The 26,949-nt window shown below is 38.5% G+C and overlaps 1 protein-coding gene across 1 annotated transcript in view; it reads left to right on the forward strand.

Annotated features, from left to right (window-relative positions):
• The first annotated feature begins 7,279 nt into the window (after positions 1–7,279).
• Positions 7,280–26,949, forward strand: part of Glt (Glutactin) — a 96,134-nt gene continuing 76,464 nt past the window's right edge. The window contains exon 1 of the mRNA XM_067791757.1: positions 7,280–7,691. Within this exon, the coding sequence (XP_067647858.1) occupies positions 7,332–7,691 (360 nt within the window). The 5' untranslated portion in view covers positions 7,280–7,331. The remainder of the gene's footprint in view (positions 7,692–26,949) is intronic.

A 26,949-nucleotide genomic window follows, 5' to 3' on the forward strand; every position in this document is an offset into this window, starting at 1 on the left:
GTAAAACAACTGCTCATAAAATACGCGAACATATTTGACCAGGATGGTTCCAAACCAGGCCGCACCAATGTTGTGAAACATCAAATTGACACTGGAGATGCGAGGCCCATCCGTCAAGCTCCACGTAGTGTTCCACTGGCGAATCGGGAAGCTGTGAGTCAAATCATACAAGAAATGAGTGACAGCGGCGTCATCGAACCATCTGCTAGTCCATGGAGCTCACCGGTAGTACTTGTAAAGAAGAAGGATGGAAAAATGAGGTTTTGCGTGGACTACCGGAAGTTGAATGACGTTACGAAAAAGGATAGCTACCCGTTGCCAAGAATTGACGACACTCTGGATTCGCTATCTGGTACGAAATGGTTTTCCACACTGGACTTGAAAAGCGGCTACTGGCAAGTTGAGGTGAAGGAGGAAGATAAAGAGAAAACAGCCTTCAGTGTCGGTGATGGTCTTTGGCAATTTACAGTGATGCCTTTTGGACTTTGTAATGCACCAGCAACTTTTGAGAGACTCATGGACCAGATACTGAAAGGACTACATTGGAAAACATGCTTGGTGTACCTGGACGACATCATCGTATTGGGCAAGAACTTTGATGAACATCTTAAAAACTTAGATGAAGTTTTCCAGAGAATAGCTGGCGCTGGTCTGAAGTTAAGTCCCAAAAAGTGTGCGCTGTTTAAAAAGGAAGTAAATTATTTGGGTCACAAGGTAACGACAGAAGGTATCCGTACAGCGCATGAAAAGATAGAGGCAGTAAAGGATTGGCCAAGGCCACAGAATCTGCATGTATTGAGAAGTTTCCTTGGGCTGTGCACATATTACCGCCGATTTGTACCAATTTTGCCAGCGTAGCCCATAGTCTCCACGAGCTAACAAGAAAAAATAAAGCTTTTGAATGGAAGGAGCAGGAAGTAGCTTTCCAAACATTGAAAGAGCTTTTGTGCACTGCCCCAATGTTGGCATATCCAATTCCAGGAGCAACGTTTATTCTAGATACAGATGCGAGCGGATATGCTATAGGAGGCATTTTATCACAATTGGTCGATGGACAGGAGAAGGTAGTTGCATACTACAGCCGTTCGATTGGAAAACCAGAGAGGAACTACTGCGTTACGCGGAGAGAGCTGTTGGCATTGGTAGAGTGCATTAAACATTTTCACAAATATCTCTACGGCCAGCGATTCCATGTCAGGACAGATCACGCAGCTTTAAAATGGCTTCTGCAGTTCCGTAATCCGGAAGGACAATTGGCACGGTGGATCGAGCGACTACAAAGTTATGACTTTTTCATTGAGCATCGAAAAGGTAGTACCCATGGAAATGCCGATGCAATGTCACGATGACCATGTAATTTGGAATGCAAGCACTGTTCAAAACCCGAGGCTAAAGAAGACATTATAGATGTCCGGCTAATGACTATAACATGTACAGATGAATGGGACAGGGAACAGCTAAGAAAGTGTCAGCTAGAAGATACAGATCTGTCACGTGTTATGCAAGGGCTCGAACGAAACGAAAGACCAAACAGAGAAGAGATGACAGCAGAGAGTCCCATTGCGAAGTCATATTGGGCACAGTGGAACAGTTTAGAATTGATATCCGGTTGCCTTCATCGAGTATGGGAGAGTGAGGATGGTAAATGCAAGAAGAAACTGATAGTTGTTCCCAGAAAGAGGATTCCTGACGTGCTCAGCGAGCTGCATAATGGTCCAAGCGGAGGTCATCTTGGAATCACGAAGACGCTCGAGAAGATTAAACAAAGATTCTATTGGGGTAGTTGCCGTCAGTCGGTCACAGTGTGGATTGCGAACTGCGAGGTTTGCAGCAGAGCGAAAAGGCCCAGAACCCGAAGTCATGGCCAGATGAAGCAGTATATTTCAGGTGCACCATTTGAAAGGATCGCCATGGATGTCGCAGGTCCATTTCCTACTAACAACCGCGGAAACAAATACGTACTGGTGGTTATGGATTAATTCAATAAATGGCCAGAGGTATACCCAATCCCAAACCAAGAAGCAGAAACAGTAGCAGAAGTGGTTAAAAACGAATGGGTTGCAAGGTATGGTGTACCAATGGAGTTACATTCTGACCAAGGCAGGAATTTTGAATCAGCTGTGTTCCAAGAAATGTGCAAGAAGATGGGCATTCGAAAAACACGGACAACTGCATTGCATCCTCAGTCCGATGGTATGGTGGAACGTTTCAATAGAACATTGGAGGAGTATTTAAGGAAAGTAGTAGACAAGTACCATAAGGACTGGTATACACACATATCATTATTCTTGATGGCCTACCGATCGGTAGTACATGACACAACGGGCCAAACTCCCGCAAAGGTAATTTTTGGCAATGTCCTTCGACTGCCAGCTGATTTGAAGTATGGGATAGATGACGATGCGGAGAAGAATGTCAAGAAATCCACTGGTGTCTTGGAAGAAGAGCTGAGAGAGATACACGATTTGGTAAGGCAACGAGCAAAGATTATGAGTGACAAGATGAAAGCGAGGTACGATAAAGCAATTAATTCGGAAGGGTTTCAGGAAGGAGATTTGGTGCTGCTATACAACCCTCAACGAAAAAAAGGTTTGTCCCCGAAATTGCAGTGTAACTGGGAAGGCCCCTACAAAGTTGTAAAACGGATCAACGATGTAGTGTACCGCATACAAACCACTACCAAACCACGAACCAAAATTAAAGTGGTTCATTTGGAGAGATTAGCAGCGTTTAGATCGGGAGATTTGTCTGATCGGGACGATCAGACTTAGGTGGAGGGCAGTGTGACGACTATGAGTGACACTAAGTGATACTCACATCCCTAGTCTGATGCTAAGTAAATAAAGTCACAACAACAATAAAGCAGACAGTCACTTGTATCTACATAAACGAATCAATCATTGCGTCTACATATATGTACCATGTACGTATACGAGCAGCGGAGAGTCAATGCACTAACACATGCATATATCTCAGATACTCCTATAAGTATGCAATGAGAAAAACTATAAAAGTGTGCAATCGTAGTTACAGCTGAGAAGTTTGAGAGCTACTGGACAAGTAGATTCTGGAAGCGCCTAGAAGATGTATACAATTGTGCAATTTTAGTTATAGCTGCGAAGTTTGAGAGCTCATGGACAATGCTAGTAGATTCTAGAAAATGCGAACGAGGAAACCAAAGAGTATAAAAGGCGACAGATGTAGAGGCGCTGTAATTCAGTTTGATTTGAGTTGTCAAGCAGTTTCGATTAAGACGATATCTAGCGAGCAATAGCAGTATTATTTTGAATAGTAGAGTTTCATTGAGCTATCAATCAGTGTGGTTATTAAGCAAGCTATTCTTTGCACAGTTTGAGTGTTATTGTGAAATACTTTAATAAAGGCCATTTTGCATTATTACAAATTGGAGTTATTTATTCAACAGTTTAGTGATTCGACCTTAGCAGAGGATTGCAAATAAGAGGATTTGCGAGTAAAATTCGTTACAATATATATTCATATTATTCAATTAAGCAATACATACAAATAATGGGCGTGGGGCATTATCAAAGCGCTTTGTATGGAGACAGGGAAGTTGTTAAGATACTGATAGAATTATTAACATTTAAATAGTTTCGCACGTAAAGAGCGGTACGCAGATCACAAGAAAGTAAAAATTCCATATAAAAAACGCTCAAGAAATGTTCAAGAAAATTCCTTGTGGTAAATTTTCTTGAGGTAGTACGCAGTTTACAAGAAATTTAGTACGCTACTTTAACAACACCGGTTTCCGCAAGAAATATGCCAAGTGCCATATATTTCTTGAAGAAAAAAGGTAAACAACCTGGAAAAATTAGGTAAGCACATGGTTTTTTAATTTTTCTGCAATAAATAATTATTATTTTATTTCAGAAATGGAAATAACAAAGCTGCAACACCAAAACGCAAAAAGCGCATAGTGAATTTCACGGCGGAGGAGAAACGGGCACTTATAAGAGAAGTGACATTCTTTACATTTCCTTTGTTTATGTGCTCTTCTTCTTGCTTGTTTCACTATTCACCGTGGATTTTTAAGTCAAAATTACTTCCATAGTACTATTTTTAACGCAAGAGAAAAGGCTAAATTTTTCTTGAGCAATTACTTGCGATCTGCGTACCGCTCTTAAGCAACCTATTTATTTTCCTTACATCATCTTCAAGTTGTTTACTCTTTCAGTGTTTTTGCTTTTAAATATGGCGAGATCTTTTATGTATACACAAATGTACACGTATTTAGTTCAGTGCTACAATGGCTCAACTATATGGTTGGCTCTTCTCACCAGCTGATCTTATTTTTTTCATTTCACTGGAGTAGGGATTGTCAGAAGGAGATGGCAAACTTAAAATGAAACCAACGAATTTACAACATTTTCTTACTACTTACAAATGCTGCTAAGTTTTAGTTTTCATTCCATTCCATTCGTCTAACACCAACACGCTAATTTTGGCAATGTGAACAAAGGTATGTTATTGCTGTAGAGATGAGCCAACCATATAGTTGAGCCATGAGTGCAACCAACTCAAAAGTGGTTAGCTGTCAAAAAATCTACTACAGAAAACGAAACGAACAGAACTGCTATACGGATCAGAAATTTAACCAGATAAATATGAGGATCACAACATTGTTGTTGCATTTGCATGTTAAATTTCTATCCGCATCTGGTTCACGCACCAATGGAACGTAATAAATGTATTCTTAGGCATATTTTTGTGCATTCATGCACGTGTCTAGTATATATGTACATATGTAAGTATTTTCATTTCATATCAGCGTGACATACATCATACATACATATTTATGCGTGTTAATAGCTGTGTTTTTTTTACATCTGTAGACCTTTACGCTTAAACTTTATATGGACTGCTAAGCGTCAAACTTTATCTACTCTTCTGAATTTGCTGTGGATAAAATTTGTCCAACTAAATTTCAAAAAACTTCGGTAAGCGAGGATAAGCGTTATTTTTACGCGCAAACGTAAACGGAGACGCGTGTAAAAAAAAAAATACGGCTAATGTTAATGGTTAAGAATGCATACATCTCTTGAAAATAACCTTTCGCTAAAATTCTTAAACAAAAGTTCTAATTTGTTTGTGCAACTAATGTTTTTGCACTAAGGAGATTTAATCGTACTTGCTTAATTCGCACTGAACCGTTTAAACGGTTATGGCCATCCCACATGGCGCGCCAGACGCTTCTTCGCTCTGCTAACCGGCGCCAATCGGTCACACCAAGGGAACCCAAATCGCTTTCCACGTGGAGATTAAGTATATCTATATAAAGAGAAGGATATATATATATATATATATATATATATATATGTATGTTTTTTGCGTTTTAACCACTCTGCCGATTTTATTCAAATTTGCGAATTTATGTCGAACTTAATGAAAAAAAAAACTAATATTTATTTATTTAGTCTTTCAAATTTAAACTGAACTTTATTGACTTTGTTGGTTATCTGTTTAGGCCAACAGCCCAAACTCAAAACATAAAAGGTCGCCCTCGCACTTTTTCTTATATTGTTAACAGTGCCAGTCAAACTGTAATAAACATCGCAGAATAAGTAAACAGTTTGATTGGCAAGCGGTGTGTTATTTTTAAATCGCTTGTTTTCTTACATCAAGAAGAAAGAACGTATCCCGCAGGAGTTCCAGATTCACCAACTAAATTGTACAGGTAACCTAAAAATATATATATATCAATTTTGTGCACAATATTTTGTTAAATAAAGATACTATATTAATTAAATACTAATACCACATTTCTCTCTTCTTTCTGTGCGATATCTTGACCGGCACCATCTCTGAGCTGTGGCCCGGCCAAGACATTGCCGCGCCCAGGGCTTTTATTATTTTATTGTAATTAATTATTTGCATGCGATTAAAAACTATTTTTTAAAGACAAAGAAGTGTAACTTCTCACCCGCGTACATAAGTACACACACCCATTTTTTTATTTCAGTAACAACTTTTTAACCGACCTGAGATAATACTTTACTAAAGACTTGGTTCAGATTCCGCCTTATTAACAGAATGTCTGAAATACGTCCTTCTTAACACTTTTTAGTTACGACCTTGCTGTTAGGTTAGGCCGAGATAATTGCGATGTATAAATATTTACAGAAATATCGGTCGAATCGACTCGCAATTCTGGTGACTTTTCAGTGCACGCCGCTTAACCAGGTCGCCATAAAGGCTTTGTTCGAAGGCTAAACATAAACAAAATTATATGCTTCAACCTATAGGGATTTTTCTTTGCCCTTAACTCCAGATTTAGAGGTTCCATTGGAAATTCTGAGCATATAATTTTATACAAGCCTATAAGCCACTAAGAAGCAGGCTTACATAAGGCGTTGTAATGACATAACACATCGAGTACAATTACGTGATTATAAGGTTTATGAACCAAGTTTAATCATAAATAATTTTTCAAAAAATTTTAACATTTTGGGTACATTTTTATCACGACATACATAAGCCGTGTCTTTTCACACGCGTATACGTTTACGTTTGCGCGTAAAAAAAAGCTTATCCTCGCTTAGATAATGCTTAGGAGACCCATCTAGCGCCAGTGGTTAAATAACTAGCTACAGCACAGGGTGTACCGAAAAGCGGAGACACAACCCTCTGATGCCTTAGGCTGAATCAGTTGCGATGTATTGTGGACACACATAGAATACATAGAATTAGTGTAGAGGGTGAAACATAGACACATATTTCAGTTACATCTGAGTATAATGCGTATTGAAATTTAGTAGGACAAATTTTATGCGCAGCAATTTCAGAGGTGTATTTAAAGTTTGTCGCTTAGCAGTCCATATAAAATTTAAGCGTAAACGTATATAGAAGTAAAACAAACACAGCTTTACATACATATATTAGTTTTCGAATAGAAAAAACTTTTAAATTTGTACATTTTTAATTATCTGGGAGTGTATGATATTTGAATATTTTTTTATCAACATTTTAAAAAAAAGCTGCCTGGGATATATTTCTCGAAAAAAATTAGGTAGGTACCTAGTTCATTTTTTATTTGGTATTAGCGAAATGGAATTGCATAGAAGTTATTAGGTTTAAAGCACCAAAAAAAAATAATGGTCGGCCTTAATTTCACCATCACTAAGCGAACGTAAACATTTATTTTTATTGTCGATTATTTTAGACTTATTTTGTGTAATTTAAAATTGCTTTTGTGCAATTAAGACGGCAACGCTGGTGCTTTGAGCTCGATTAGTTTGAGAGGCAGACTTATTGATTTAGTAGAGCTCGCGTTATCACAGCATTAAGTCGTTTGCGGTTAGTTTTTTTATAAAATGTTCGTAAGTCTAGATAGAATTCGGGCGCTTCTGTGTATGAGCTTTGTTTTAGTCCTCTTATTTTCCGTGTGCAATACCCAAAACTGGCCATATGATGACTACGACATTGAAGGCGGCGAAGTTGAAACAGAAAACGAACCACGAAACAGTATTCAGCCATCCGTTGTCCCAACTGGTACTGTAATTCAACCAACTCCGAGATTCGGTTTATCACCAGTACGTCCCGATGAATTAATTGTACCGGGATTGGGTGTTGTTCGTGGCAAAATTGGATACAAATACATCAAAGGGAGGCCAATAAATTCTTATTTTGGCTTAAAATATGGTGTAGTACGACCGGGTTTGGGACGATTTCAAGTAAGAAATAAACAAATAGAAAAGTTAGAATTAGATAGATATGTACATATGTACTTTTGTATGATTGTCGTATCTCAAGAGAACGATTTAAAGGTTGTAACTGAAGTTAAATGTAAATTTTTTGAATTTAATTTAGTTTGATTCCTTTTCAAAACTCGTGAAGGATTTAAAGCGGTTAAATATAGAACAAATACACGGTTAGAAATTTGAGAGGGTTCAACTGGTTTTCGAAATTTGTTTGAACTTATTGAACAATAAATCTGAAGTCTCAAAATTGTGTAAAAATCAAACAAGTCTCAAAAATAGAAACTTGTATAGGTACCCTTTTGGGCTAAAAACCAAGCCCAAAAGCTTCAAAGTTGATAAATTTCATTGACAGAAATATCATAGATTCTTTTCCACAACCTTTTGTGATACTTATGAGGTGTTATGAAAAGTTTCTTTATACAGGCGTGATAGCTCGGTGCGAAGAGCACACTACTGAAATTCGGAGTACGTCAGTTCGAAACCTTGCCACCGCCCACTAGATTTTTTATTTATTATATCCAAGTGTAGACTGCTCTAGTTTAAAATTGAAACTCAGTTCTGTGCATCCATTTTTATGAAGTCCGGCATAATCTAATTTTGTTTGGTCATACATGTTGTACAAAAAGTTTAAAATTTAGGCTCAAACTTTTAAGCGTGTATAAAACCACAGCCCATAATCAGACTTATAAGACACTTAAAGTTTTTCTTTAGAGGTGTTGATGTAATCATTTCGATGATAACATACACTTTTACAGCCACGCGCTTGGACCCACGTCTTTCCCGATTGGTCGATCATGTGCACCTCTCGCCTTCTCTTAATCTCGCCAATTTAATTGGGACGTCTACGGAGAAAGCTTCAAGGGATGCGCCCTTTTTAGCTAGATCAACCGCTTTTTCATTCCCATCTATTCCCATATGCTCTGGATTAGATTATACTTTTTCTCGTGCTATGCGAGATTATTGCCTTAATTGCTGCTTGACTGTCAATATAAAAGTTAACACGGCTGAATTTTAAGTCATTCTCTTGCAGTGTTTCTACTGCTTTGGTTACAGCTAATACTTCCGCTTTGAAAACGCTACAGGGATCTGGCAGCTTGTAAGATCTGTTTATTTCCGCATCAGCACAGTATACAGCAGACCCTACTCCTTCCATTACTTTGGAATCATCTGTGCATACATGTATCGCCTCGTCCGCCATTTGAGTGCCCTGTTTCGACCATCCACCTTTATTGTGGCTCTAATAGCCCCCTTGAAGCGCAGATAGGGAATCAGGTAGTCTGTTCGTCCTATAATTGATGTATAGAGTTTAATTCAGAATTTAATCACGTTGTATTTGCCAATTATTTAGCAGTCCTTCCTCATTGCTATAGGTATATTGCCTACAACTTTCGTTTGTAATTGAATAAGTACGCTATTTGTCATTTAAAGCGGGGAACTGGTAAATGCAACCCCATTACATTACCAATTACATTCTTTAGGCTCATTCCATTTCAAGACATCCGGTCCGCGCAGGACATGATTTTTGATTTCGATGAAATTTTAATATGTTGTTCTTCGACCAAAATAATGAAACACGTGTTTTTTTTTGCCTCAAACAATTTTTTTTTGGATTTATCGACAATTGAATTCGATAAAATGCAATTGATATTTTATTCACGTATCAACTGTCAATAACTTTTTCAAAAGTTTACAGATTCTCATGATTTTTTCTTTGAAATGTTCGCTATTACTTTTACTTTTATATAAATTTATAACCAATAGCATATAAAAACCAATAGTTTAAAAAAAAAAATATTTTTTAGTATTTAGTAAAAATGTATGACTTTTTTCAAAAATTAATTTCTCAAAAAAGGTTAATTTTCTTTTATATGAATTAATCGGGGATTGCCCGTATTGCTTTAAATGTATGAACATTTATTTCAAGCAATTTTTGATTTTATAATTTATTTAATAATTTGGGAAAAATTTAAACAACGTGACATCAGGACGGATAAGGCGACGGCTGTTTCGATTATACCTATCTCTTCAAAGCCTTTTCTCCCGGGAGTGGGAGTCGAATCCGCACTCCTACGATAGTTGAAATGGTTACAAACGCATTCAGCTACGTCATGTCTTAGTTGTTGTAAAGTTTTTCCCAATTGCCTTCTTTCGCATATATTATCTTCCACACATCATATACTTTGTATGTATTTATAGGCTGAAGTTATGCATGTTTGTAAAAATTTAATTTAAATTATTAAATAAATTATAAAATTAAAAATTGCTTGAAATAAATGTTCATACATTTAAAGCAATACGGGTAATCCCCGATTAATTCATATAAAGAGACAACATTTGGTTAATTCGTTGTAGTTCTATAAACAGAACAAAAACAGCAATAACAAGTAAGAAAGGTTAAGTTCGGATGTAACCGAACATTACATACTCAGTTGAGAGCTATGGTGACAACATAGGGAAAATAACCATGTAGGAAAATGAACCGAGGGAAACCCTGGAATGTGTTTGTATGACATGTGTATCAAATGAAAGGCACTAAAAAGTATTTTATGAGGGAGTGGGCCATAGTTTTATAGGTGGACGCCATTTAGGGATATAGCCATAAAGGTGGATCAGGGTTGACTCTAGAATGCGTTTGTACGATATGGGTATCAAATGAAAGGTATTATGAGTATTTTAAAAGGGCGTGGACCTAAGTTCTATAGATGGACGCCTTTTCGAGATATCGCCGTAAAGATGGACCAGGGGTGACTCTAGAATGCGTTTGTACGATATGGATATCAAATTAAAGGTGTTAATGAGCATTTTAAAAGGGAGTAATCCTTAGTTCCATAGGTGGATGCCGTTTCGAGATATCGCCATAAAGGTGGACCAGGGGTGACCCTAGAATTTGTTTGCACAATATGGGCATCAAACGAAAGGTGTTAATGTGTATTTTAAAAGGGAGTGGGCCTTAGTTCTATAGGTGGACGCCGTTTCGAGATATCGCCATAAAGGTGGGCCAGGGGTGACTCTAGAATTCGTTTGTGCAGTACGGGTATCAAACGAAAGGAGTTAATGAGTATTTTAAGAGGGAGTGGGCCTTAGTTCTATAGGTGGACGCATTTTCGAGGTATCGCAATAAGTGTGGACCAGGGGTGACTCTAGACTTTGTTTGTACGATATGGGTATCAAATGAAAGGTGTTAATGAGTATTTTTAAAAGGGAGTGGGCCTTCGTTTTATAGGTGTTCGCCTTTTCGAGATATCGCCATAAAGGTGGACCAGGGGTGACTTTAGAATTTGTTTGTATGATATGGGTATCAAATGAAAGGTGTTAATGATTATTTTAAAAGGGCGTGGGGCGTAGTTCTATAGGTGGACCCCTTTTCGAGATATCGCCATAAAGGTGGACCAGGGGTGGCTCTAGAATTCGTTTGTGCAATATGGGTATCAAACGAAAGGAGTTAATGAGTATTTTAAGAGGGAGTGGGCCTTAGTTCTATAGGTGGACGTCTTTTCGAGATATCGCCATAAAGATGGACCAGGTGTGACTGTAGAATGCGTTTGTACGATATGGGTATCAAATGAAAGGTGTTAATGAGTATTTTAAAAGGGAGTAATCCTTAGTTCCATAGGTGGACGCCGTTTCGAGATATCGCCATAAAGGTGGGCCAGGGGTGACTCTAGAATTCGTTTGTGCAATATGGGTATCAAACGAAAGGAGTTAATGAGTATTTTAAGAGGGAGTGGGCCTTTCTGGACCAGGGGTGACTCTAGACTTTGTTTGTACGATATGGGTATCAAATTAAAGGTGTTAATAAGTATTTTTAAAAGGGAGTGGGCCTTCGTTCTATAGGTGTTCGCCTTTTCGAACATCATCTGTTGGATACCGCTAATTTATTTATATATGTAATACCTGCCAAGATTTTAAGGTTTTTTTATTTCGCCCTGCAGAACTTTTCATTTTCTTCTACTTAATATGGTAGGTGTCACAACCATTTTATAAAGTTTTTTCTAAAGTTATATTTCGCGTCAATAAAACAATCCAATTACCTTACCATATTTCATTCCTTTTTTCGTATTTGGTATAGAATTATGGCATTTTTTTCATTTTTCATAATTTTCGATATCGAAAAAGTGGGCGTGGTCATAGTCGGATTTCGTCCATTTTTCCTACCAAGATAAAGTGAGTTCAGATAAGTACGTGAACTAAGTTTAGTAAAGATATATCGATTTTTGCTCAAGTTATCGTGTTAACGGCCATGCGGAAGGACAGACGGACGACTGTGTATAAAAACTGGGCGTGACATCAACCGATTTCGCCCATTTTCACAGAAAATAGTTAACGCCATAAAATCTATGCCCTTACCAAATTTCAAAAGGATTGCTTAATTTTTGTTCGACTTATGGCGTTAAAAGTGTCCTAGACAAATTAAATCAAAAAGGGCGGAGCCACGCCCATTTTTAAATTTTCTTTTATTTTTGTATTTTGTTGCACCATATCATTACTGGAGTTGAATCTTGACATAATTTACTTATATACTGTAAAGATATTAAATTTTTTCTTAAAATTTTACTTAAAAAAAAAATTTTTTTTAAAAGTGGGCGTGGTCCTTCTCCGATTTTGCTAATTTTTATTAAGCGTACATATAGTAATAAGTGTAACGTTTCTGCCAAATTTCATCATGATATCTTCAACGACTGCCAAATTACACTTGCAAAAGTTTTAAATTACCTTCTTTTAAAAGTGGGCGGTGCCACGCCCATTGTCCAAAATTTTACTAATTTTCTATTTTGCGTCATAAGCTCAACTCATCTACCAAGTTTCGTCGCTTTACCGGTCTTTTGTAATGAATTATCGCACTTTTTCGGTTTTTCGAAATTTTCGATATCGAAAAAGTGGACGTGGTTATAGTCCGATATCGTTCATTTTAAATAGCGATCTGAGATGAGTTCTCAGGAACCTACATACCAAATTTCATCAAGATACCTCAAAATTTACTCAAGTTATCGTGTTAACGGACGGACGGACGGACGGACGGACGGGCATGGCTCAGTAAAATTTTTTTTCGATCCTGATTATTTTGATATATAGAAGTCTATATCTATCTCGATTCCTTTATATATGTACAACCAACCGTTATCCAATCAAACTTAATATACTCTGTGAGCTCTGCTCAACTGAGTATAAAAACCAAGTTTCTATGAAACCGCCTTACAAACATGCATAACTTCAACACATAACTGCATACGAAGTATATGATGTGTGGAAGATAATATATGCGAAAGAAGGCAATTGGGAAAAACTTTACAATAACTAAGGCATGACTTAGCTGAATGCATTTGTAACCATTTCAACTATCGTACGAGTTGTTATATACCACCAAACGCCAAATCAGTTTTCTACTGCAACTGACCTAGGGAGCTCGGAGCGGGTGTGCATGCTTGTTTTAATCGGGCTTAGTTACTCGGGAGGTCGGGGTTCTTCCTGCGATCCACCCTAGTGTGAGCGTATGTATATAACTAAAAATTTTCATGCACTATGCGGACTAAACCGCCTAAAGACAAAGAGTCAAAATAAAAGCACAAAAAGCAAAAAGCACACAGCCTATATTCGTTGCTTACTCTATTGACTGGCATAGTGGGAACGGACGGACTTCTTACAACAGTGGAATGAAAAACCTCAAGGTGAAGGTCGTAACACACAACCAAAAAAAAAAAAACAGGACTACGCAAAAGTAAAGTGTGCCTCAGCAAAAGGAAAATGTATTCACCAGCGTGTGGAGGAGATAGGTGTCGTTACTCCTCTGAGTGTCTTCTCAATTCCCTGCCCTACCTTGTATTGAGAGTTACTGGTACTCTCCCATACCCAACCAAAACAAATAAACTCACGACTGCATATTTGGCTTACAAGACCATAATAATAATCTACACTTTATTCATTATTTTGAAAACTATGATTTAATAGCCTTATGTATGTAAACTACTGTGCCGTTTATATTTCTGTACAGGCATTACTATAAAGGTTTTTACAAGTGGCTTAAAGCAACTTGATTTGTGAAGCGACATAAAGCGTTTCCAGTATTAAATAATTTCTTTAACTTTTTCAAAAAAAATAACTATATAAGTGTTGGAGGCAACGATTATAATTAATTGGATTCTGAATCCCTTTGTAAATGATAACAACAAAACTCAAGAAAACAGTTTGTCTATTTAATTGAACTTTTATTCAAGTTATCTTTCAAAAAAAAAACGTTGCACATGTAAGAGAATAGCTACATTGAACATCTCTTAGCATTGCTAAGATTCGTTATCATTGCAGCTACACTGCTCTCAATGAATGTATGACATCCGAAATTCATGTGTGGATCTACATAAATATATTATTTTCATTTTATGTATCTATTCCTATTGAAATTTTGAAGGTATCTAAATGAAACTTATCGTTCAATAAAAACTAAGTAGCAAAAAAAAACTTTCCTTAAATTGGTTTATAGGTTTATATCAATTAAGCGTTTCGGCAACGCCGTTTCGACTATTTCAAGCTTATAAAAAAATCAACGTTTGCTTAGTGTTTATCGCAAGAACTTTTCTAAGGAGTCTGTATCCTTTTACATTGTTAGTTGGGTTAAATACCCAAAAAAAAAATCTGTTAAATTACGATTTCCACATCTGTAATGAATTCCGAACAATAATTCATCGTGAGTTCGTGCAGACCATTTGCACGTATATATGTATATACATACGTTTGTTTACAAGTAGAAAAACCCACTGATGTGTATCACCCCCAAAGCGAGGTGTGGAAATGAAATTTAGTTAAACACGAATGAAAATCATTCAAACTATGAATACTGTTCACTCACGCTTTGAATGATTTAAGCAGAAAAAAAGAATACGGTAGTTGGCGTACTCTAGTATTTTTGTTAAAAAAAATATATACATATGCATATAGCTAAATTTAAATTAGGGTAGGACTTACATTATCCAACGTTGTTTGCGCAAACATGTTGTGAAGTTCCATATTGTTACAATATTGTTATTTTGGTTTAGCTGGCTTAAATGAGTACCTATATCCAAATGTATGCTTCTCTTTATTACAGATCTTTCTTCGTATTTACTTATGAAAATAGCTTTTACAGTTTTTAAATAAAATTTTGTAGTATATTTGGCGACTATAAATTGCTTAGACTTCGAGTCGTGTTGTAATCAAAGTTGTTTGCATTTTTCTTAACTTCGCCTCAAATTGAAATATGCAAAAAGATATTATTTAGTCAGTTTACATTATATATCGCCTTTTTCTTTTCTTTTTTTTTGTCTGAGAAAGAAAGGGTGGAGGCGGTGATATAAGAATATGCAGTAGGCGATCACCTTCTAAAATCGTCCACTTCTCGTCGGAACCCGCCAATTATGGTTGGCCATCCTTAATCCTCTGTAAGTATACGTGCACGTGCACCCCGTCATGATCATTGCTGTCTTGTGCTAGACGCGAGCATGCACTATGAAACTTCTCACCAAATTACGTGGAACGTCTTTCCACTCACACCTTTTCGCCTGGATCAATCACTTTTGCTTTTATGACGAATTGTTTTGCAGATTTATGCCAAGGAATCTTTAGACAAGCGGCGGCACTCTGCTTGATATTGCAAGCGAATTGATACACGTGCGATGTACGCTTTGATAAAAAGGAATGGAATTTTCCTTCAAATATATGCGCAGAAACGCTGCTGCGACTTTTAGCAGTCCAATTGCAGTGGGATTTTTGCACAATTTTTGATCATGGCGCACAGAACGCCGGATTATAAAAAAATACAAACTTTAATGGTTTACCCAATTTATTGGTGTCCTCTAAAATAAAAAGATGTGCTTCGTCTCGATCCGCCGGTAAAATGGCCGAGCCAAACGAATTTTTTTTTCCATCCCCTCTATTCTCTGTTGTTGTTGTTGTTGTTGTTGTAGCGATACGGTTGCTCCCCGAAGGTTTAGGGAGTGATCGATGTGATGGTCCTTTGCCGTTTACAGATCCGGTACGCTCCGGTAACACAGCATCACTAAGGTGCTGGCCCGACCATCTCGGGAACGATTTATATGGCCACATTAAACCTTCAGGCCAATCCGGTATTTTAGTCGCCTCTTACGACAGGCATACCTACCGCGGGTATATTCTTACCCCCTGACCCGCTGGGTTCCCTCTATTCTCTCTTTCTCAGCTGTTTGTTTTTTTTTTTTTGACACACCATGGTAGTGTTGGGTAACGCAAAAGAATAAGGTATATTCAATTTACTAATTAGATCACATCAGGTGGGTTGATATGATGACTGATTCTACCCTAAACAAATCCCTACCCACAATTCTAGGAGAATGCAAAAAAAAAAAATTAGTTAAGATAGCTGACAGCCATAACAGAGTGCGGGTTCGACTCCCACTCCCGGGAGAAAAGGCTTTGAAGAGATTTACAAGGTATAATCGAAACAGCTGCCGCCTTGTCCGTCCTGTTGTCACGTTGTTTAAATTTTTCCCAAATTATTAAATGAATTATAAAATTAAAAATTGTTTGAAATAAATGTTCATACATTTAAAGCAATACGGTCAATCCCCGATTAATTCATATAAAGAAACAAAATTTGGTTAATTCGTTGCAGTTCTATAAATAGAACAAAAACAGCAATAAAAACCAAGTTTCTAGTAAACCGCCTTTCAACCATGCACAACGTCAACATATAACTACATACGAAGTATATGATGTGTGGAAGATAATATATGCGAAAGAAAGCAAATGGGAAAAACTTTACAACAACTAAGGCATGACGTAGCTGAATGCGTTTGAAACCATTTCAACTATCGTAGGAGTGCGGGTTCGACTCCCACTCCCTGGAGAAAAGGTTTTGAAGAGATTTACAAGGTATAATCGATACAGCTGTCGCCTTGTCCGTCCTGATGTCACGTTCTTTAAATTTTTCCCAAATTATTAAAAAAAAAGGTTATTTTTTTGTTTAAACTTTTTCTATATTGAGTGAACAGTTCATATTTTAGCTTGGCCGAATGCCTATTAGCCAAAACTCGTTGTTTTCGAGATATGAATTTTTGAATATTAAAGATTTTTTCCCCCCATTTAATGATGCAATGCATTACAGCTAGGGCTGGGACTATCCGCATATTCGAATGTCCGGATATCCATACTGATATCCTTTGACACGGAGAAAATCCGGACGGCATGGATATTCGGTTAATATTCGTTTGTGAAACTATCCGGATTTATGAAGATCCGATTAATAACCATATTTTGGGATATCCAGTGAAAGCAAAAAATTGATATATGTTTATTTAAAATTAGTAACAATAAATTCGTGGGGCATTTAAATCAATTAACAGCGCTTTTTTTCACAATATAAACAAATGGCACTGTTCTCATTTTCACTTGTTGGTAAAATTGAAGCTTTTTAATTTTTGACGTTAATTTAATAATCTACAAACATATTTTGTGAATAATTTTTCGATGTTTGCTTGGTTCAATTCTGATATGCAGATATTCAACTTTTATATTCCAATATCCGGACATACGGGTATCCGGATTTTTCATTTACGTATCCGGATAGCCGAACAGAGGATATCCGGATTTTCCATTTGTGAATCCGGATATCCGTATAGCCGATTTTTTTGTTTAGCTATCCGGATATTCGAATATACCGTTTATGCGGTTAGTTGTAAAATCCGGATGCAGTTCACAGCCCTAATTACAGCATACAATAACTTCTGTCAAAAATTAACCGATTCTCATGATTTTTTCTTTGAAAGGTTCGTTATTACCTTTAATTTTATATAAATTTATAAACAATTGCATATAGTTAAAAAAAAAAATAACTTTTTAGTATTATAGAAAAATTTTAAACAAAAAACAATAACCCTTATTTGAAATATTAATTTTTGAAAAAAAGTCATAAATTTTTACTTATCGAGTGAGCAGTTTATATTTCAACTTGGGTAAATATCCATTGACCAAAGCTCGTTGTTTTCGAAATATGAGTTTTTGAATATTAAACTTTTTCTTCGCCATATATTGATGCAATACATATCAGCATATATGGCGCTGAATTCCAAATGCTTAAAATTAATTAAAATATGTATCACATGTATTATAGAAAACATTCATTTTTTATTATTTTTCAGAATTGCAATGATTTTGTAACAGGACATGGCAAAGGCTCTTGTGACGGTATTGGAGGTTTAGTGAAATATTTTGCCATATGCTGAAAAATAACAGCAAATGAATGTTTTCAATAATAGATGTGATATTTCAATTAATTTTAAGCATTTGGCATTGATCGCCTTGTATGCTGATATGTATTGCATCAATATATGGCGAAAAAAGTTGAATATTCAAAAATTCATATTTCGAAAACAACGCTTGGCCAATGGATATTTACCCAAATTGAAATATAAACTGCTCACTCGATATAGAAAAAGTTTAAACAAAAAACAATAACCGTTATTTGAAATATTATTTTTTGAAAAAAAGGTCATACATTTTTACTAAATACTAAAAAAATAATTTTTTTGTAACTATATGCAATTGTTTATAAATTTATATAAAATTAAAAGTAATAGCGAACATTTCAAAGAAAAAATCGTGAGAATCGGTTAATTTCTGACAAAGTTATTGTATGCTGTAATGCATTGCATCAATAAATGGGGGGAAAAATGTTTAATATTCAAAAATTCATATCTCGAAAACAACGAGTTTGGCTAATAGGCATTCGGCCAAGTTGAAATATGAACTGTTATGAACTCAATATGGAAAAAGTTTAAACAAAAAAAAATAACCTTTTTAGAGAAATAAATTTTTGAAAAAGTCATAAATTTTTACTAAATACTAAAAATATCTTTTTTAAACTATATGCTATTGGTTATAAATGTATATAAAAGTAAAAGTAATAGCGAACATTTCAAAGAAAAAATCATGAAAATCGGTCATTATACCTTTCATGAAAATGAAATGGTATATTAATTTCGTCACGAAACCGAAAATTGTAAGTCCTTAAAGGAAAATAGATAGACCCACCATTACGTATACCGAAATAATCAGGTTGAAGAGCTGAGTTGATTTAGCCATGTCCGTCTGTCCGTCTGTCCGTCTGTCTGTTTGTATGCAAACTAGTCCCTCAATTTTTGAGATATCTTGATAAAATTTGGTGAGCGGGTGTATTTGGGTGTCCGATTAGACATTTGTCGGAACCGACCGGATCGGACCACTATAGCATATATCCTCCATACAACCGATTTTTCAGAAAAAGAGGATTTTTGTAATATCTTACCCAATTTAACAGATTGAAGCTTCAAACTTCACCATATACTTTCGTATATTGCACATATTGTTGCCTGAAAAAATTGATGAGATCGGTCGTATATATAGTATATATCCCCCACAACCGATTGTTCAGATAAGGAACTTTTCGTAATTACTGCCCCATTTTAAGAGCTAGAGGCTTCAAATTTCAACGAATGCTTAGGTATATAGCATATATTGTTGTCTGAAAAAATCATAAAGATCGGTGGTATATATAGTATATATATGGTGGTATATATAGTATATATATATAGTATATATATATATATATATTTTCGCAAATTTTAGCCCCATTTTAACAGCTAGAAGCTTTAAATTTCACCGAATACTTACGTATATAGCATATATTGTTGTCTGAAAAAATCATAGAGATCGGTTGTATATATAGTATATATCTCATACAACCGATTGTTCAGATAAGAAACTTTTCGCAATTTCTACCCCATTTTAACAGCTATAAGCTTCAAATTTCACCGATTGCTTACGTATATAGCATATATTGTTGTCTCAACCAACCGATTGTTCAGATAAGAAAATTTTCGCAATTTCTACCCCATTTTAACAGCTAGAAGCTTCAAATTTCACCAAATGCTTAAGTATATAGCATATATTGTTGTCTGAAAAAATCATAGAGATCGGTTGTATATATAGTATATATCTCATACAACCGATTGTTCAGATAAGAAACTTTGCGCAATTTCTGCCCCGTTTTAACAGCTAGAAGCTTCAAATTTCACAAAATGCTTACGCATATAGCATATATTGTTGTCTGAAAAAATCATAGAGATCGGTGATATATATATTATATACTTCATATAAACTCTCATTTTTGCCCCTTTTTTACGGCTAGAAGCTTCAAAATTCATCAAATTTCATCAAATAGTTACGTTTACGTCATATATTTTTGAAATACGCGATTCGTAGTCATAGTTTTTACATGCAGACCACAAAAAACGTGCAGCTTTGCATCCTCACACAGATTACCTACCTATTTTTATACCTTTCATGAAAATGAAATGGTATATTAATTTCGTCACGAAACTGAAAATTGTAAGTCCTTAAAGGAAAATAGATAGACCCACCATTAAGTATACCGAAATAATCAGGTTGAAGAGCTGAGTTGATTTAGCCATGTCCGTCTGTCCGTCTGTCTGTTTTTATGCAAACGGGTGTATTTGGGTGTCCGATTAGACATTTGTCGGAACCGACCGGATCGGACCACTATAGCATATATCCTCCATACAACCGATTTTTCAGAAAAAGAGGATTTTTGTAATATCTTACCCAATTTAACAGATTGAAGCTTCAAACTTCACCATATACTTTCGTATATTGCACATATTGTTGCCTGAAAAAATTGATGAGATCGGTCGTATATATAGTATATATCCCCCACAACCGATTGTTCAGATAAGGAACTTTTCGTAATTACTGCCCCATTTTAAGAGCTAGAGGCTTCAAATTTCAACGAATGCTTAGGTATATAGCATATATTGTTGTCTGAAAAAATCATAAAGATCGGTGGTATATATAGTATATATATGGTGGTATATATAGTATATATATATATATTTTCGCAAATTTTAGCCCCATTTTAACAGCTAGAAGCTTCAAATTTCACCGAATACTTACGTATATAGCATATATTGTTGTCTGAAAAAATCATAGAGATCGGTTGTATATATAGTATATATCTCATACAACCGATTGTTCAGATAAGAAACTTTTCGCAATATCTACCCCATTTTAACAGCTATAAGCTTCAAATTTCACCGATTGCTTTCGTATATAGCATATATTGTTGTCTGAAAAAATCATAGAGATCGGTTGTATATATAGTATATATCTCATACAACCGATTGTTCAGATAAGAAACTTTTCGCAATTTCTACCCCATTTTAACAGCTATAAGCTTCAAATTTCACCAAATGCTTACGTATATAGCATATATTGTTGTCTGAAAAAATCATAGAGATCGGTTGTATATATAGTATATATCTCATACAACCGATTGTTCAGATAAGAAACTTTGCGCAATTTCTGCCCCGTTTTAACAGCTAGAAGCTTCAAATTTCACAAAATGCTTACGTATATAGCATATATTGTTGTCTGAAAAAATCATAGAGATCGGTGGTATATATATTATATACTTCATATAAACTGTCATTTTTGCCCCTTTTTTACGGCTAGAAGCTTAAAAATTCATCAAATTTCATCAAATAGTTACGTTTACGTCGTATATTTTTGAAATACGTGATTCATAGTCATAGTTTTTACATGCAGACCACAAAAAACGTGAAGCTTTGCATCCTCACACAGATTACCTACCTATTTTTTATTTTATATTTATCTTAAAAATCGTTTAGATATGTTCAAATTTCACTAAATGCTTACGTAGGTAGGTTGAACTGGCCGGTCCATGAGGACCTCACATAGACTGATTGAGTCCGTAGTGTTACCAGAAGTTTGTTTTAACGACCAAACTGAAAAACCCTATCAAAAACCAGGACCTATGTTATAAAATAACTCCGTCCTCTTGGCAAATACTAGAAGCTTCCTAGGACTTAAGCCACTTGCTGCTTCTAGATCTGACAGCTGTATCACTCCTAATAGCTGGAGTCTTAGCCTGGCAAGTGCAGGGCACGAGCACAGAACGTGCTCGATCGTTTCCTCCTCCAACCCGCACTTCCTACACCTGCTATCACTGACCAAGCCTAATTTAAAGGCATGTGACGCCAGAAGGCAGTGTCCAGTCAGAATACCCGTCATGAGTCTACAGTCCTCTCTTTTTAATGATAGAAGCAACTGTGTTAGTCTAAGGTTGTAAGACCTACACATAATCTTCGACACTTTACAGCCCCGCGCTTGAACCCACGCCTTTTCTGCTTGGTCGATCATGTGCACCTCTCGCCTTCGCTTAATCTCGCCCAATCTAATTGGAACGTCTACGGAGCAAGCTTCAAGGGATGCGCCCTTTTTAGCTAATTCGTCCGCTTTTTCATTCCCATCTATTCCCATATGCCCTGGGACCCAATATAGATGTATGCTTCTCCCTGTCCCGATTCTCTCCAGAGACTGCTTACACTCTAACACGCATTTAGATGCTGTGCTATGCGAGATTATTGCCTTAATTGCTGCTTGACTGTCAATATAAAAGTTAACACGGTTGCAGCTTAAGCTATTCTCTTCCAGGGTTTCTACTGCTTTGGTTACGGCTAATATTTCCGCTTGGAAAACGCTACAGTAATCCGGCAGCCTGTAGGATCTGCTTAATTCCGGATCAGCGCAGTATACCGCAGACCCTACTCCTTCCACTATTTTGGAACCATCGGTGTACACATGTATCGCCTCGTCCGCCATTTGCGCACCCTTGCGCCAACCGTCCACCTCTATTGTGGCCTTAAGATCTCCCTCAAAGTGCAGGTAGGGAATCATGTAGTCTGTTCGTCTTGTGACTGAGGACGCTATACTACTATGGCCATATGGTCGGCGCTCAAGCTGCCCCGAAGCATCGAGCCTGGTTGCGGTCGTTAACGCTTTGTTCTTTGCTACCAGGTCTACAGGTGGAATGTGCAGAATGGCATACAGTGCAGCCGTCGGGGTTGTTTTCAGGGCTCCCGTAATGCAAAGCATCGATAGTCTGCATACCCCCTCTAATTTTTTGAGGTATGTTGTTTTTTGTGTGGCTTTCCACCAAACAAGAACTCCATAGTATAGAATAGGGCTTACAATCGCTGTAAAAACCCAATGAGAAAGAGAGGGCGATAGGCCCCACGTACACCCCAGCATTCTTTTACATGCATAGAGTGCCGTTGAGGCCTTCTTGACCCTCTCCTCCACGTTGAGCTTCCATGACAGCTTACTGTCTAGGATGATTCCTAGATATTTTGTGCAAGGTTTCTCCTGTAAGGTCACCGCTCCTAGCTTAGGCCTGGTCCAATTTGGGACCTTGTACCTCTTTGTAAACAAGACCATATCCGTCTTCTCCGCATTGACTTTCAGCCCGACATTAGATGCCCAGGTATGAATATCCCGAAGCGCCCGATCCATCAAAGAACTAATCGTTGGAAGGCATTTTCCACTTATGACAATTGCAACGTCATCTGCGTAAGCCGTAAGTTTTACGGGTCCCTCATCGAATTGCCTGAGCAGTTGGTTGATGACCAGTGTCCACAGCAGAGGTGATAGCACCCCTCCCTGCGGCGTGCCCCTGTCCACTGATTTCGTGGCCTCGTACAATCCCCATTGTGATGTAATCTTTCTGCAATTTAACATGCAGCCGATCCATCTGATTAAGGCAGGATGTACTTTAATGTAATTAAGACCATCCATAATCGCCCATTTTGCAACATTATTGAAAGCCCCGGCAATGTCCAAGAAGACTCCTAGAGCATACTCCTTATATTCCAGGGATTTCTCTATGCTTATTACCACCCTATGCAATGCGGTGTCTACCAACTTGCCTTTGGTGTACGCATGCTGTGTTGTGGAGAGCAGCTTTTCATCCACGTTGGACTTTATGTACACATCTATCAGCCTCTCAAAGGTTTTGAGCAGAAATGATGTTAAGCTAATGGGTCTATAGTCTTTGGGATACACGTGACCGATCTTCCCCGCCTTTGGTAGAAAAGCTACACCAGCAGTTCTCCAAGAGTACGGTACATGATTCAGTCTTATGCACCCATCGAATATTATTTTAAGCCATTCCACGACCGCCCTACTTGAGTCTTGTAGCATGGCCGGGAATATACCATCTGGGCCCGGCGATTTAAACTTAGAAAACGTTTTCACTGCCCACTCGATCTTGGTATCGGTCACCAAGCCCGGCACCACTAGCTCCGTGATCGAAGTGTGAGTGATGTCTGCTGGTTCTTCTAAACCGTCTCCCGATGGGAAATGTGTATCGAGAAGCACCTCAAGGGATTCCTCACTATCACGTGACCATTCCCCGTTCTCTTTCTTTATTAGTCCCTGGACTATGTTTCCCTTTGCTAGGACTTTTTTCAACCGTGCTGTTTCACTGGAGCACTCTATGTCCGTACAGAAACTTTTCCATGAGTTTCTCTTCGCCCTGGTAATTTCACGCTTGTAGATCCTCAGTAGATCCCTGTACTCGTCCCGACACGCTTCGCTTTCCGCGGTCTTTGCGAGTTTAAACATTTCTTTTACCTGTCTTCTTAGAAGACTCAGCTCATTGCTCCACCATGGCGGCTTTGCTTTTCCTCTGAATCTTCTTAGAGGGCAAGCTTTGTTATACGCAGTCATAAGCGTCCTTGTTAGGAATTCATTCGACTCCTCCAGTTCCTCTACATTAGCAACCTCTTTGGGTTGTCCCAGTTTCGTTTCTACATGTTTCTGGAATTTAGTCCAATTCGTTGCCCTAGGGTTTCTAAAGGTTCCTCCCTTCTCTACCCTCTTTAGTGGGATGCTGAAGCTTATATACGCATGGTCGGAGAAGGATGGTCTATCGAGAACCATCCAATCATACCTTGATATATCACGCTCGGAGCTCAATGTAATATCCAGAACATTGCTGGATGTTGGACCAATGTATGTAGGAACATTTCCCCTGTTGGCTATCTGCAAATTGGTTTGCAGGATGTAACAAAATAGAGATTCGCCTCTCTCGTTCGTATCTGCTCCTCCCCACGCATTGTGGTGCGCATTTGCATCTGCGCCTATGACCAACCGCCCTTTGCGCCCTTCGTCCTGTACTAGCCTTTTGCACTCCATCGGTGGAACCTCCGCAGCATGGGCCATGTAGCAGGACGCCAGGATAAATGCCTGCTTATTCTTTTGCTCAACGGCCACCGCTACGAGATCCTCGGTGGTGTAATTAGGCAGCATATATGAATGCAGCTGTTTCCTTACCATTACTACAGCTCGCACCCGTCCTTCCGTTTGTGCGTAGTAAACGCCAAACCCGCGCGAGCTAAGTTCAGAAACCTTTCCTCCCGACGAGAGCCACGGCTCCTGGATCAGCGCCACGTCAAACGAACCCTCCTCAAGGGTTAGGAGGAGTTCGCTCGACGCCACTTTACTGTGTTGGAGGTTTATCTGTAGGACTCGCCGCACCATTGGGCTGTTTGTCCCCCTCCAGCACCTTCGTCTTGACGTCGTCGTCCTCCTCTTGCCCTTTTGGTTTAGAGTATTCGAGGCCCCCTTCAGCCCCTCGTGAATGTTGTGCCGTGTGTTCCTCTGTGCGAGTCACAGCACCATTTAGCGGTTGGTCCTCTTCTAGCACGTTCGTGGTGACGTCGGGGACCTCCGCCTGTCTTTTTTTTCCCTTAGGCTTCTGAGGTCCTTTTCGACTTCGCCCACTTCCAGCGTGTTAGGATTTTTATCCTCGGGACTTCTTTTCCTGAGTCGCATGTAAATTTTGCCAGTGCCAAAGGACATTTTGCCAAGCTGCGTGTACAAAATATCCTCCGCCTGCTTGTTTATTTGGAAGATGTAGAACTGACCATCCTCGGTAGTCCGAGATACAGTAAGTACCTTCCAATCCTGTGTCGGTATGTTCGGATTCTGATTCTGCAGAAGTCGCAGTGTATCCTCCGACTTCATCACGCATGGTATCCATACCTTAACTTTTGGTACCGTGGGGATTTGCGCTTTATCCACCACCTCAAACCGCGCGTTCGTGCCTTGCCTTTGGAGGTTTGGAACGACTTCCTCCAGCCACCGCAAGCTCGCGATGTTGTCGCACGCTATCATCTTCACACCATTATACCATCCCCCCGAATCAAAGGTTGGAAGGGGCTTACTTGGTTGTTCCCGCATCATCTTAAGCATTAAGCTAATAAGCTCCCTTTCCACAGATCTCCACCTTTCAGTAGTCATTTGTCCGAACGGACTGCTACGATCAACCAGCGCCACAGTCAGTGACTGCTTTGCCACATCACTCATCTTCTCGGGAAAAGCAGGAGTCTTAGTGTTATCTCCCTTTGGAACCTCCGAGAACACCGGAGTCTTCGCGTTAACTCCCTTTAGCGCCTCCGAGAAAGCTGGAGTCTTAGCGTTATCTCCCTTTGGCTTATCTCCTACTTCCGTAGTTGGAACTTCCCTCTGACTGGCAGCTTTCGAGGTAGTTGCTACCTCGCTATTGGAACCCATCTGTCTTACAGCTTTGGGCCTACTTGTCTTGTCTATGCGACTGCCCTGCCTCGCGGCTCTAGGACTGGGTCCTTTCTGCCTCTTGAAAGCAGGCTTGTCGCCTTCTGCCGAACGTTGCCTCTTCATTCTGCCATTCGACGCTTCTTCCTCCTCGTACCGGTTGCAGAACCGAGGGTTTCTCGCAGCAAACCTTTTGAACTGCCTTCGACCTACTTCTACCGCTTCATGGGCCCATTCCAAGCGCTCGATCTCCACTTCTGTTGGGTCGACCACTGCTCCCAAGCGTTGTACAATTCTTAGTGCTGCACGGTACTGCGAGAGAGCTCTTTTACTTCCTCTGCTCCGTACCCTTCTCCACTCTTCTACTCCGTTTTCATTTGTGTGCTTCTCCAACACGGAGTTCATTGAATCAGCACTACTCTCGCTCCCCGAGTCCGACACATCGCTTAATTCGTATTTGTCGTCCTTGGATTGCGACTCAGTCCTCCTCTTTACATCCTCCTTATTACATTCAGGTAATGAGTTGTTCATCTTGGTCGTACGACCACCTGCCCGACAAGGCGGGCTCAGCGGTCCAGTATTATATACGGGGAAAGAACCGTCCGCCACAGCAGCGCCCCTTACTGCGGTAAGGCCATAAAACTTCCCGAGATGGCCCGGTATCGGGAAGGCTCCGTTCGAATACAGCCGAATTTATCCCCTGGCTGCAAATCGTCCAATAGGCACGGTCCGCATAACACCCTGGATTAGGGGGTTGGCAGTTCTTGGTCACCGACATCCCGCCGCCCTCCTATGAGGC

The sequence above is a fragment of the Eurosta solidaginis genome, chromosome 5, assembly GCF_040869045.1.
Source record: "Eurosta solidaginis isolate ZX-2024a chromosome 5, ASM4086904v1, whole genome shotgun sequence".
Taxonomy (NCBI): Eukaryota; Metazoa; Arthropoda; class Insecta; order Diptera; family Tephritidae; genus Eurosta; species Eurosta solidaginis.